At 48.4% G+C, this 14,571-nt stretch overlaps 1 protein-coding gene across 6 annotated transcripts in view; it reads right to left on the minus strand.

Moving 5' to 3' along the window:
* Window positions 1-14,105, minus strand: part of REPS1 (RALBP1 associated Eps domain containing 1) — a 403,472-nt gene extending 389,367 nt beyond the window's left edge. For 3 of the 6 annotated variants that reach the window (XM_063917447.1, XM_063917443.1, XM_063917442.1), the window contains exon 1: window positions 13,369-14,105. In XM_063917447.1, the coding sequence (XP_063773517.1) occupies window positions 13,369-13,521 (153 nt within the window). In that variant the 5' untranslated portion in view covers window positions 13,522-14,105. The remainder of the gene's footprint in view (window positions 1-13,368) is intronic. The other 3 variants (XM_063917444.1, XM_063917446.1, XM_063917441.1) reach the window with 1 other exon arrangement.
* Window positions 14,106-14,571: the final 466 nt, after the last annotated feature.

Here is a 14,571-nt window from a genome sequence, read left to right on the forward strand (position 1 = left end):
AAAACAGATCAGCAACAGCCTGACCCTTACCAAACACAACCTTTGTGTAACGTAAGCAATAACTATATACAAGTACTGCAGATAGAGTCCGCACTGGGACGGGCGCCCAGCATCCTCTATGGACGAAGAGAAAAGGATTTACCGGTAGGTATTAAAATCCTATTTTCTCCTTCGTCCTAGAGGATGCTGGGGACTCCAAAAGGACCATGGGGTTTATACCAAAGCTCCAAACCGGGCGGGAGAGTGCGGATGACTCTGCAGCACCGATTGAGCAAACATGAGGTCCTCATCAACCAGGGTATCAAACTTGTAGAACTTTGCAAAAGTGTTTGACCCCGACCAAGTAGCTGCTCGGCAAAGCTGTAATGCCGAGACGCCTCGGGCAGCCGCCCAAGATGAGCCCACCTTCCTAGTGGAATGGGCTTTCACCGATTTCGGAAACGGCAATCCAGCCGTAGAATGAGCCTGCTGAATCGTATTACAGATCCAGCGTGCAATAGTCTGCTTAGAAGCAGGAGCACCAACCTTGTTGGCCGCATATAGGACAAACAGCGCCTCTGTTTTTCTCACCCGAGCCGTTCTGGCTACATAAATTTTCAAAGCTCTGACCACATCAAGAGACTTTGAATCAGCCAAGGCTTCAGTAGCCACAGGCACCACAATAGGTTGGTTCATATGAAACGAAGAAACCACCTTCGGTAGAAAATGTTGACGAGTTCTCAACTCCGCTCTATCCTCATGGAAGATCAGTTAGGGGCTTTTGTAAGACAAAGCCGCCAATTAGGACAACCGCCTTGCGGACGCCAAGGCCAATAACATGACCACTTTTCAAGTGAGAAATTTAAACTCAACCGTTTGTAAAGGTTCAAACCAATGTGACGTAAGGAACTGTAACACCACGTTAAGGTCCCATGGAGCCACTGGTGGCACAAATGGAGGTTGTAAGTGTAGTACGCCTTTCACAAACGTCTGAACTTCAGGAAGCGAGGCCAATTCCCTTTGAAAGAAAATTGATAAGGCCGAAACTTGCACTTTAATGGAGCCTAACTTCAGGCCCGCATCCACACCTGCTTGCAAAAAAAATGGAGAAACCGCCCCAGGTGAAACTCTTCCTTAGGAGCCTTCTTGGATTCACACCAAGACACACATTTTCTCCAGATACGGTGATAATGCTTCGCCGTTACCTTCTTTCTAGCCTTAAGTAGTGTGGGGATGACTTCCCCGGGAATACCCTTCCTAGCTAGGAGTTGGCGTTCAACCGCCATGCCATCAAACGCAACCGCGGTAAGTCCTGGAACACGCACGGTCCTTGCTGTAACAGATCCTCTCTTAGAGGAAGAGGCCAAGGATCTCCTGTGAGTAATTCCTGAAGATCCGGATACCAGGCCCTCCGAGGCCAATCTGGAACAACGAGTATCGACTGAAACCTTGTTCTTCTCACGATCCTTATCACCTTTGGGATGAGTGGAAGTGGAGGGAACACAGAGACCGACTGAAACACCCACGGTGTCACCAGAGCGTCCACTGCTACTGCTTGAGGGTCCATCGACCTGGAACAATATGTCTGAAGCTTCTTGTTGAGGCGAGACGCCATCATGTCTATTTGAGGAATTCCCAATGACTTGTCACTTCTGCAAAGACCTCTTGATGAAGACCCCACTCTCCTGGGTGGAGATCGTGTCTGCTGAGGAACTCTGCTTCCCAGTTGTCCACGCATGGAATGAAGACCACTGACAGGGCGCTCGCATGTTTTTCCGCCCAGCGAAGGATCTTGGTGGCCTCCATCACCGCTCTGTCCTTTGTTCCGCCCTGGCGGTTTATGTGCGCCACGGCTGTTAGGTTGTCCGACTGAATCAGGACGGGCCGATCGCGAAGAAGATGTTCCGCTTGTAGCAGGCAGTTTGTAGATGGCCCTTAATTCCAGAATGTTTATGTGCAGACAAGCTTCCTGGCTTGACCCTTTCCCTGGAAATTTTTTCCCTGTGTGACTGCTTCCCAACCTTGGAGACTCGCGTCCGTGGTCACCAGAATCCAATCTTGGATGCCGAACCTGCGACCCTCTAGAAGGTGAGAACTTTGAAGCCACCACAGGAGAGAAACCCTGGTCCTGGGGGACAGTTATTTTTCGGTGCATCTGCAGATGGGACCCTGACCACTTGTCCAGCAGGTCCCACTGAAACGTTCTTGCATGGAACCTGCCAAACAGAATGGCCTCGTAGGCCGCCACCATTTTCCCCAGCACTCGAGTGCATTGATGAATCGACACTCTTGGCGGTTTCAGAAGTTCCTTGACCATGTTCTGGATTTCCTAAACTTTTTCCAACGGGAGAAAAATCCTCTGCAGTTCTGTGTCCAGAATCATGCCCAAAAACGACAACTGAGTTGTCGGAAACAACTGCAACTTTGGCAAATTCAGGAGCCAGCCATGCTGTTGCAGCACCCGCAGTGAGAGCGCAACATTTTTTAGTAACAGCTCCTGTGATATCCAAGTACGGGATAATTGTGACCCCTTGCTTGCGCAGGAGCACCATCATTTCCGCCATTACCTTTGTGAAAATCCTCGGGCCGTGGAAAGACCAAACGGCAACGTCTGAAACTGGTAGTGACAATCCTGAACAGCGAACCTCAGGTACGCCTGATGAGGAGAATAAATGGGGACATGTAGGCAAGCATCCTTTATGTTTATGTCGACTGACACCATAAAATCCCCCACCCCCTCCAGACTGGAGATCTCCGCTCGGAGAGTCCATCTTGAATTTGAAACTTTTCAAATACACATTGAGGGATTTTAAATTCAGAATCGGTCTGACCGAGCCGTCCGGCTTCGGGACCACGAACAGGCTTGAATAAAACCCTTCTCCCTGCTGTGATGGGGGAACTTCGACAATGACTTGCTGCTGACACAGCTTTTGTATCGCCGTACACACTACCTCTCTTTCCGGAAGAGAAGCTGGCAAGGCAGATTTGAAAAATTGGCGTGGAGGTACGTCTTGAAACCAGCTTGTATCCTTGGGTCACAATTTCCAGCACCCAAGGATCCAGGCCCGAGAGAACCCAGACCTGACTGAAGAGTTGAAGACGCGTTCCCACCGATGCGGAGCCCCAGCGTCATGTGGTGGATTTGGCAGAAGCCGGGGAGGACTTCTGCTCCTGGGAGCCTGCCACAGCCAGCGATCTTTTTCCTCTACCCTTACCTCTTGCCGCAAGGAAAGGCGACCCACATCCTTACCGGAATTTCTGCGACCGAAAGGACTGCATCTGATATGGGGGCGTTTTCTTTTGCTGTGGAGGAACAAAAGGCAGAAAAGAGGACTTACCCGCGGTAGCTGTAGAAACCAGGTCCGCGAGGCCTTCACCAAACAAAACTCCACCCTTGTAGGGGAGAGCCTCCATAGCCTTCTTAGAATCAGCATCACCATTCCAATGATGAGTCCACAACGCCCTTCTAGCCGAGACCGCCATGGCATTGGCCCTTGATCCCAAAAGGCCAATATCTCTCGTCTTTTAGATAGACTGCAGCGTCCCTGATATGACCCAGTGTCAAAAGCACGCTATCCCGATCCAGGGTGTCTATATCCGATGACAAGTTATTTGCCCACTTTTCAATCGTGTTACTCACCCACGCCGAAGCCACAGCCGGCCTGAGCAGTGTACCTGTCTTGACATAAATAGATTTCAAGGTAGCTTCCTGCCTCCAATCAGCAGGATCTTTAAGGGTCACCATTTCAGGAGACGGTAGCGCCACTTTCTTGGACAATCATGCTAGAGCTTTGTCTACCGTGGGTGTTGCCTCCCACCCAACCCTATCCTGAGAAGTAAACGGGTATGCCATAGCAATTCTCCTGGGAATGTGCCACCTTTTGTCTGGCATTTCCCAGGCTTTTTCAAAAAGGGCATTCATTTGGGACCCCGAGGGAGCCTGAGTGTGTGGTACCACATCTCCCATGGATTGCCTCCATGCTTGGTTCGGAGACTCAGATTTTCCAACCTCTTATGTAACAAAGCCACACTGGTATTCAACACATTCCACATGTCAACCCAATCAGCAGTCGGTGGTGCCGATAGAGTCACACCTTCATTCTGCGCAGCTCTCACACTAACCTCCTCCTGGGAAGAGCATTTAGTTTTCGCCATGTCGACACGTACCGACACCCCCAAACACACTGGGCTAAAGGGGACAGACCCACAGCAAGGCCTTTCAGAGAGACAGAGAAGGAGTTTGCCAGCTCACACCCAGCGCCACACCTGTCTGAAAAGCACAATGCCCCAGACCTATCAGCGCTTGTAATATAATACAACCAACACCAAAATTAAGTGCCCCCCCTTTGTTTTGAACACCCTGTTACTTGTGACAGCAGTGGAAGGGCCAGGAGCAGCGTTTCTGCAGCAAGCTGTGGAGAGAAAATGGCGCTGGTCAGAGCTGAGGAGGAAGCCCCGCCCCCCTAAGAGGCGCGCTTCGGTCCCGCTAAGATTATATTGGCGGGGGTCACAAATAATGCCTATGCACCTTAAAATAGCCAGATAGTTTCTAAAAGAGGTTTTTATTGCAGCCCAGGGCGCCCCCCCTGCACCCATGCAGTGCCTGTGTGAGCGGGAGCAATGGCGCGCAGCGCAACCGCTGTGCGGTACCTCAGGAAGACTGAAGTCTTCTGCCGCCTTCCGATGTCTTCTTTGCTTCGGTTACTCACCTGTCTTCGATCTTCTGGCTCTGTGAGGGGGACGGCGGCGCGGCTCCGGGAGCTAGCAGCTAGGCGACCCAAGTGATCGGACCCTCTGGAGCTAATGGTGTCCAGTAGCCTAAGAAGCAGAGCCTATCAGTCTCACAGAAGTAGGTCTGCTTCTCTCCCCTCAGTCCCATGAAGCAGGGAGCCTGTTGCCACCAGTGCTCCCTGAAAATAATAAAGCTAACAAGTCTTTTTAGAGAAACTCAGTAGAGCTCCCCTAGAGTGTGACCAGTCTCCTCTGGACACAGAATCTGAGGTCTGGAAGAGGGGCATAGAGGGAGGAGCCAGTTCACACCCATTCAAAGTCTTCTAGTGTGCCCATGTCTCCTGCGGATCCCGTCTATACCCCATGGTCCTTTTGGAGTCCCCAGCATCCTCTAGGACGAAGGAGAAATAAGATCTATGACCCAGGGATCCTGGCATGATGTTGTCCAGATGTGACTGAAATTTTTTTACTCGGGCTCCCACCTGCCAGTCTTCCAGGCCTCGCGATCCACCATCATGCAGAAGGCTTGGGGGAAGCAGAACTGGAGCTCTGTTGCTGAGAACCGGCAGTTGCTGGTTTGCATAGTTTACCTCTAGCACCTCTGTTGGCAGTAGAAGACTCTCTGACTTTGCCCTTAAACTTGGCAGTCCGAAAGGTCTGTAGAGTAGGTCCTGAGTAGGTCTTCCAGGTGGGGGAAGTTGCAGAAGGAAGAAATGTGGACTTACCCGCAATAGCTTTGGAGATCCATTTGTCTAGTTCATCTCCAAATAAAGCCTCTCCTGTAAAGGGTAGACCTTCCACACCTTTCCTGGAGTCCACTGGTGTAACTATATGCTGACACTGCCGTAGCAGTGGTGCGTGCATTAAGCAAACCTACTTCTTTTATGGCTTCCACCAGAAAGTTTGCAGAGTCCTGTATATGTTGCAGGAGTAATGGCCTGTATTCACGGGCCGATGTGGGAGAGATGTGTGCCGAGCGAACCGCTCAGCACACATCTCTCCCACCGCTCAGCACAGCCCGATGTGTGATGAGCGCGCGGGGTGGAGCACTCATTTCACCCAGCGGGTGAAATGAGTGACCTGCATGGCAGGCCAATCATTTCACCCAGCGGGTGAAATGAGTGACCTGCATGGCAGGCCAATCTAGCACCAGCGATAGCGATGCGCATCGCTATCGCTGTGGGGGGTACACACGGAGCGATCATGCTTAAAACCTAAGCAATCTAGTCAAATTGCTTAGATTTTAAGCAGCGATCGCTCCTTGAGTATCCCCCTTAACACAATCTCCCCCTTAGATACGGAATCCAACCCTTCAATAAAGGTTACCTGACCATTCAACAATAGCTTTAGTAATCCACACACATGCTATAGTGGGTTTCTGAGCCACCCTAGCAGCTGTGTACAAGGATTTGAGTGTAGTCTCAATCTTACGATCAGCTGTGTCTTTCAGGGAGGCTGCACCAGGGACGGGTAACACAATCTTCCGTGACAACCTGGACACAGATGCATCCACTATCGGTGGACTTTCCCATTTTTCCCTATCCTCATGAAGAAAAGGAAAAGATGAGAGTAACCTTTTAGGGATTTGAGGATTAACCAATGGTTCTTCAAACAGGGTATTCAATTCCTTTGACACAGAAAAATTGACTGAGGACTTCTTTTTTATATTAAAAAAAGGTTCTTCACACTCCTCTATCACCTTGTAGCACATCTCTGACAGCTTCAATAAGAGCCTCTATTCTGTTTGACTGAGCAGCGTCCCCCTCCCCCTTCTGAATCCACCTCCCCCTCCTCCATGACTGACCTCTCAGCGTCAGACTGCAGGATATGGGCCAGAGTTCGTTTTTGTGGACAAATGGGCAAGGGACTGAAATGCTTGTTTGGGGACCGAGTCTCTGTTCATAATCTCATCCACAGACTGTCTTAAGTATTGCGTCTCTTTCTCATTGCGGGACAATTTATTAGAGATATTGGAAATCATTCCTTTGACGGAATCCAGCAACGCTGGTTCAGCCCCGCTTGAAAATGTGACAGCACACACACACACACACACACACAGGAAAGGTTAAAAGCACAATTAACCCACAAAGGGCCCTTCCAGGGAGACAGAGGTATTTGGAGCCAGCACACCGCGCCCTTATCGCTAATGCCAAGTTTAGCCGGTCGCAGACTAAGTAGCCAGATTGGGGACTTAGTACACTAATAATCGCTCCCCCCTGCTATGACCCCCTGGTACCGCTGAGGTAATCTGGAGTCACACTGTAGGAGCTGCGCGTCCCTTTCAGTCAGCGTCGGTGTCCACTGCAGAGGGAAAATGGCGCTGGTGAGCTGCTGGATCCGCTCATAGTGAAGCCCCACCCCTTCAATGGCGCACAGTCTTTCCGCTTTTTTATACTGGCTGAGGTAATTTGTGCTTAAAATGGAAAGAGAACCAATTTAAAGCTTTGTTTGCCAGTCTGGGTACTGTGTACAGTGTACTGAGACGCAGTTGTGTACTGAGTCTGGAGACGCAATCCACCCCGGTTAGAAGCCGTGCATCTCCGTACCCTCATGCAGCCATAATGGCCGGCGGCCAGCTAACCGGGACACCGGTTTAGTACTCACCACTCATCTATCTTTTGGGCTCTGCTAGGGGTGGCGGCGTGCTGCGGGAATGTACACTCGCCGTGGTGGGGATTGCGAATAGTTCCCTCAGGAGCTAGTGTCCTGTCAGCGGGGAACGGGACTATTAACCCTTTAAGAGGTTGGGCCGTTCCCCTCCCTAGGTCCCACGAACCAGGCAGGCTTGGTGCCATCCAGTTCTGCCTGAAAATAATAAACAAAAAAATAAATGCAGAAAACGCATCAGGAGCTTCCATAAGCATGACCGGCTCCTCCGGGCACATTTTTTAAACTGAGTTTGGTAGGAAGGGCATAGAGGGAGGAGCCAGCCCACACTATCAAATGCTTAAAGTGCCCATGGCTCCTAGTGGACCCGTCTATACCCCATGGAACTAAATGGAACCCCAGTATCCTCTAGGATGTAAGAGATTTTTGGAGGGGGGACAAAAAAAAAAAAAAAAAGTACTAAAACCGCCATATCATATGCAATACGCATTGTAAACATACATACTGCCAGTGCCGTTTCTAGCGGCGGGCGAGCAGTGCAACCACACGGGGCGCCCGCCGCGGCACTTTGTGTTTCCTTATCTCCTCCCTCTTCCCGAGCGCTCCTGCTCGGGGGGGCGGAGTTTCGCGGAAATGATGCGTTTGCGTCGTGACGTCACGACGCAAACGCGTCATTCCGCGAAACCCCGCCCCCCGAGCAGGAACGCTCGGGAAGAGGGAGGAGAGGAGATAAGCCTGGAAGGAAGAGGCGGCCGGCGCGAGGGACGTGAGGCGGCCGGACCCGAAGAGCGGGAACATGTAAGTAGTGTCTCTATCTCTCTCTCTCGCCCTTCCTTCCCCCCCCCCCCACTTAACACCTGCCTGCCGCACTCTCTAAAATGGGGACACCTGCCTGCCGCACTCTCTAAAATGGGGACACCTGCCTGCCGCACTCTCTAAAATGGGGACACCTGCCTGCCGCACTCTCTAAAATGGGGACACCTGCCTGCCGCACTGTGTAAAATGGGGGCACCTGCCTGCTGCACTCTCTAAAATGGGGACACCTGCCTGCCGCACTGTGTAAAATGGGGGCACCTGCCTGGCGCACTGTGTAAAATGGGGGCACCTGCCTGGCGCACTGTGTAAAATGGGGGCACCTGCCTGCCGCACTGTGTAAAATGGGGGCACCTGCCTGCCGCACTGTGTAAAATGGGGACAATTGCCTGCTGTAATGTGTAAAATGGGGACTTTTTTATTTTTATTTTTCTCCCCTGTGGTGGGCGTGATGATATCAGATGAGGCGACGCCCACTTTAATGAGACCACGCCCATTTTATTCAGGCCACACACCCTTGTCGGGAGCGCGCATGCATGCTTTTTCTTTTTATAGCAATGGGGGGGGGGGGGGGGGGCGCATTTTTAAATCTCGCACTGGGAGCCAAATTGTCTAGAAACGGCCCTGCATACTGCAATACGGATTACAAACTGAAGAGTTCTGTGGCAATTATTGTTATAAGTATGTGTTGTACGTCAATACAACACTTGACTAGACACAATCAGGTTCAATATTCACTTTGAAAACAGCATTTTCTCTTTCTTGTCTTCTTATAACACTCACATAAAGTGCAACTGGGAGCAGCACTGATTACAAGGTAAAGGGAGCCACACCTCGCAAATTGCTGCAGGGAGGTGCACCTAATGAAGGATGGGGCTGGCCCTCCATATTTATTACTATTTCTAGTGCAAACATAATAAATGTTCTATATTTAAGCAAACACAAACTAATGTGAATTTGCGTAAAATGGTTAGGAATCCATGATCTAATTAAAATCTGTGAATTAAGTTCCTGCACACAATACAGAAAAACAAACACTGTGGGTACTGTTTCTGCACATTTCTGTAAATAGCCATACGCTCCAATACAAGGATGGAGTGGAGAATAAACCACTAACTCACACAAGGTAACACATATTCCAGAATAAGGAATAGTATATAAGTATATACAAAATTGTGGGATGGTTTATTAAAAGTTGATTTTATTTTCCAGATTAGGGGGTATCTAATGAACCACAATCCGTTTTTGGCTGACGAAAACAGGCAGAAATAGCGATTAATGACCGATGGTCATTATCGCGGTATCCTATTACAGGCTGTTTTCATTACATGATAACAGACCTACGAGTTCGCGAAAAACCTATGGAATCGGGGATAAATCCCCGATCGCCCGCTTGTCGTGGATTATGCTTTGGGTGCATGCCGCATCGGGGCTAATAGGATAGCCCACGGTGATACAATTACCTGCAGTCAATTGGATACCCCCCAGTTTTTTGTTTTTTATTTTTATTTTATTTTCCATGATGGCTAAACACAAATTCTCTGTCCTAACTGCTTAATCTACAAAGCAGTGTATTGATGCTTTTTTTTTTTTTTTTAAGTAAAATTTACCAGATATGATCAAAGTTTTCAGACAAGCTCCCATTTTTTCTCTTCAATGTATTTGCCACCTATATAAAATAAATTGAAATTAATTGTGTTTTTCACATTAGGACCTCTACCCTTTGACAGTTGACCATTTGATTTGAGTTTGCTCCCGGCGCTATTCAATACAGCGACGAGTGACCCTCAATTGTCGGGAATTCTTCTCTCATCCCCGGGGGATGAGAGAGGAAACCCAACAAAAGTGCTGCTGCGCGGTCGGCGCGAGGCTGATTCTGTTGGGAATCAGGCTCGCGCCGGGGAGTTAAGTCGGAGAATGCCCGTTCTCCCGACAATTCAACCTGTTTACTCGGCGAGAACGGGCCATCACCGACTTAACTGGAGCTGAATTGAATAGCGTCGGGAGCTAATCGCCGGCGCTATTCAACTGTCGCTGAATAGAATTGACCCCATAGTCCATATCTCAAGAAAAGTTAGTCAAAATCTGTGCTATCTGGGCTCCGGGGAGTTCAAAGGAAATCGCAAATAAAAAATCGGGCATAGCAAAGGATCTCACCGTGTGTACACACCCTAAGTCACCTGTGCTTAAGCATGGATATCCTTAAAACATGGACTGCAGAGTTTAGGAAACATTTTTGTCTTATAACATTATACAATTTCAGGATATTACCATACGGGAAGAACACCACCAAAAACAAGAATGCACAACAACATTATCTCATCTGATAAACAAGCACCAGTTAAATCATAACTAGACAGCAGGGTTTGGGGGACTTTTCCTTTTCTACTGTTCTGTTTATTAATAAGGAAGGACGCTGGAGGCAGAAAAAGAAGCAACTGTAAATCAGACTTTAAGCCAATAAATAAAGCATCACCTGCCATTATAACATTATACTAATATTAAATGGCACCCGTTTGTTTTTATTGGTAAGAGTTGCTATGCCCCCACTAATGTGAACAATCCATATACAGCACTATCAAAATAGCTTAAGTGCTATTTTGTGTCATTTATCCTTGATAAATCAGCCTACAGTACTTTTAAAGTCAGTAATGGAATCACCATTCAAGAGACATGTTACGATTACCCATTTCAGACATCCTCCAAAATCCCAGGGTTTTGCACATGAACGCGCATCAGGGTTGCCGACCCTGCAACTGACCAGGGGATTTCTTGGCACTTACGTCCCAGGTAGACAATCCAGCTTAGGTCTGAAAGGTGCAAACTGGGAATTTACTCCCGGGTCACACCTAGATGCCTCGGATTGGTGTTTGGACTGCCTGGAGGGGGCAGGGGTGCATGGAAGGGGCATGCGCCAGCTGCTGCAGTCCGTGTTGCTGTGAGTAGTAGAAGCAGCCGGCCTGTTGTGGTGAGGTCTGGTTGCTGGTGTGTGATGTGTGTGTACAAGTTTGGCTAGTGTGTGTGTGTGAGTGTGAGTGAGACATGAGAGTAGCCTGGTCTGCCCCGGCTTGTATAATGCCAGGGCATATCAGGCTTATGTCTGAAAGGTGTCGGTGCGGGAATTTCCCAGGTCTCAGGTATAGTGTGAAAGTGGGTCTCAAGCAAAAACCCAAGATTTTTCACAGGTGAAAAACCCGGGACTGAGCAGGGAAAATCTTGGGTTGTAGGTCTGAAAGTGGTATGTGTGTGTTCAAACAAAATTGACAATTTTATTGCAATATAGGGACAAATCTACATAAATTTGGTATGACAATGTGCGTATTAACCACTTAACTGGCATGGTCAGATCACATGCAACTGTGCTGCCCCACTGTGTCCTCCAATTTTGGGGGTTTGTTTGTTTTGTTTTTTTAAACCGATCAGTGCATAATATAATAATATTAAAAGTTAAAATAAAATTGGAAAAAAACTCACTTTTTAAAAATATTATTTTTTTTAAAGAAAGTGTTTTTGAATTGAAAAATCATCAGTTAAGTGGCTAATAAAGTAATGTGGGGGGGATTCAATTGTTTAATCATGCCCAATCCCCCATATAAAGTCACGGAAGTTCGCGGAGCGATATTCAATTGTCCTCCGTAATCGTGCCCATAAGTCAGGTTTAGACACCTAAAGCGGCAAAACCTGACTAAACAAATGGGCGCAATGAAAAAAAAGTCCCATTTGAGCAGCAAACGGGTCACTTTTCACACATTTCAGCTCGCCCCTGCCAGGGGGGGGCTAGCGAGTTGAAATGAATTTCTCGCGTCAGTCGGCAGCAACATTTGAATAGTTGCGGTGCGGGGACCCATGATAAGAATTTAATCTCGCACATGGAATCATAAAGTAGGCAAAATCTCAAAATCTTAAACACTTTTTTCTCTAACAGAATCAGATTCACTATTGTAGGTTTTAACATATCATGGAGAAAGAATTATTTATGGCTGTTAAAAATTGCCTTATTGCCATTAAATTACCCTTGATATTGAGTCCGACGTAATGACACCCAAGTTGGCCAGAGGTGCGACGTCCTGGCTGAACTTGTAAAAGGATTGCTCTTTTTTTTTTTTTAAAAAAGGTCAGAGTTCGGCCAGGAACCCGCACCTCCAACCAACTCTGATGTCATTTCATCCATCCCATTATGTGATAATTTCATCAAATACCTGCATTTTCCTTGCTTTATATGCAAATGAATGAATGCCACCCATAATATTGTTTTCATTCAGTAAACCAGAGATTCCCAAACGCAGTCCTTAAGGCACCCCAACGGTCCTGGTTTTAAATGTATCCATGCTTGGCCACAGGTGACTTAATTAGTGCCTTAGTCAATTTGATTTAACCATCTGTGCTGAGCCATGGATATACCTAAACCCTGGATTGTTGGGGTGCCTTGAGGACCGTGTTTGGGAACCTCTGCAGAAAACACTGATCGTTTTACGAGCCCTAAAATCAAAAATTATTAGCCAACTAGAGCACTTCAACTGATTAATAACGCCAACATCTTGCACGTTTTGACTTATGACTTAAGCCCTATTGGATGCCCGTATTTTCATGGATTTGCCCTATACATGATCTATGATTGCTACTGTATATTGCAGTGCTGGACCATTACAGGTGTCAGAGAATACAGCCCCAGAGACCTGTGTACTGCTGCTATCTAACCAGTAAAGATAGAAGGACCAATGTCATGATAACAACAGCTTCACGATTTCCAAAGCAGTTCAACAATTTCTCTCAAAACACTGACCTGAACAAGCCATTAAGAGATCACCTGTAAATTAATATATTGAGGAACTAAGAAAATGAATATAATGTTCTGTTCTGAAATTACTGTGACATTTAATAGATAAGGATTAGATAGACAAGTGAAGTCTACAGAATTTACACAAGAAATGAAGGCAGCCAGCTGGGACAAGTTTCTCCAATATAGCTAAAACAATTGTCTGCAAATACATGCAGTATAAAGACGCAGGTTGTGCCTTTTGCATGCTAAAAAAAACCATTAGTGTGAATTTTGTCGCTTTAAGAGGTTTATAAAATCCACCTTGGCTCTTGCTAGAAAACAGAGGAAAGAATGATTTTAATCACACAGTATGCCCGCCTGTGAGACACATGCTCTTTGGTAAAATCAAAACCAAGGAGAAAGAGATCAGTTTCATTCAACAGCACAGTAAGTGCACCACAGAGTCCAGCAGACATTACCTGTAGGGACACCTCACTGGGGAGCTGAGCCGCCCGGAAGAGCTCCAGCACTCGCCCATTGGATGCCACCTTCTTGGTGCTGTCAGTGTCACAGTAGGCAAAAAGGTCCGAGTAGTACTTTTGTTCAGCATCACTCAGTGACAGTCCCTCCATGCTGCCAGCGGTCCCAGCGGGACTCTCTGCCCCAAGTCTGTAGCACACCCCCTTACCTGCCACAACAGCCACAACTACTGGGGTGCTGGCACAGGCAGGGCTAGGCAGGGACCAGAGCTCATGGAGCACCGGGATATACCGGGCTACTTCACTGCTGTCCTCGGGCGGGCACAGAGACAAGCTGTGGGCAGTGCCCTCATGTGGGTAGAGGTGCTGATCAGACACTGGAGGCTGGGGAAGGGGAACACATGGGGGTGCCGGAGGGGTACCACCTCCCCTCGGTGTACAGTGCGCAGGGTGGGTGCGGGAGCAGCAGGTGGGGAGTGACGCCCCTCTGAGGGTGATAACTTCCCCTCACCACATGGGGCCGTCCCTACATAACCCACTCACTTCTTCCTGCTGGCCGGAGGTCTCCCGCACTGACCTACCGCACTAGCCCCTCCCGCACGGCTGACAGCTGCGCCCGGAGTGACGTCGCCACACACACAAGTCCGAAACAGACGTGCACTGGGGAACCGGATGTAACGCGGACACTCTGCCTTCACCGACAGGACGGAGGAGCGGCGCGGGCAACAGCGACCCCTAGAGACGGGGAGGGCGGGATTACATCGGAGAGGAACGACGTACGGTACTCACGCACAGGCCACGGCGCGTCTTCCACTCTCTGTGCTGATGCATTATTACCCGTCAGCGCCACTGTGTGGTGGATTGTGGTATTACACATTGTAAATAAAACAGAACAGATGTATCTAGTAGCCAGTGTTTCCATACCCTCCAACATGACTCGCCCCACTAGGTACAAAATGCTCTGTTTCTGGACTTCCCTCTTAATTTATTATTGCCATCACCTGTGAAGAAACGGCTTTCTTATCATTTAGCTAGTTCAACACAGGTGGTGGAAATCATAAATTAAGAGGGAAGTCCAGAAACAGAGCATTTTGTACCTAGTGGGGCGGGTCATGTTGGAGGGTCTGTGTTTCATGTGCCCTTATCTTGATAGACAAGCGTCTAAAGCAGGCATTTCCAACCGCGGTCCTCAAGGCACACCAA

The sequence above is a fragment of the Pseudophryne corroboree genome, chromosome 4 (genome assembly GCF_028390025.1).
Source record: "Pseudophryne corroboree isolate aPseCor3 chromosome 4, aPseCor3.hap2, whole genome shotgun sequence".
NCBI classification, from domain to species: domain Eukaryota; kingdom Metazoa; phylum Chordata; class Amphibia; order Anura; family Myobatrachidae; genus Pseudophryne; species Pseudophryne corroboree.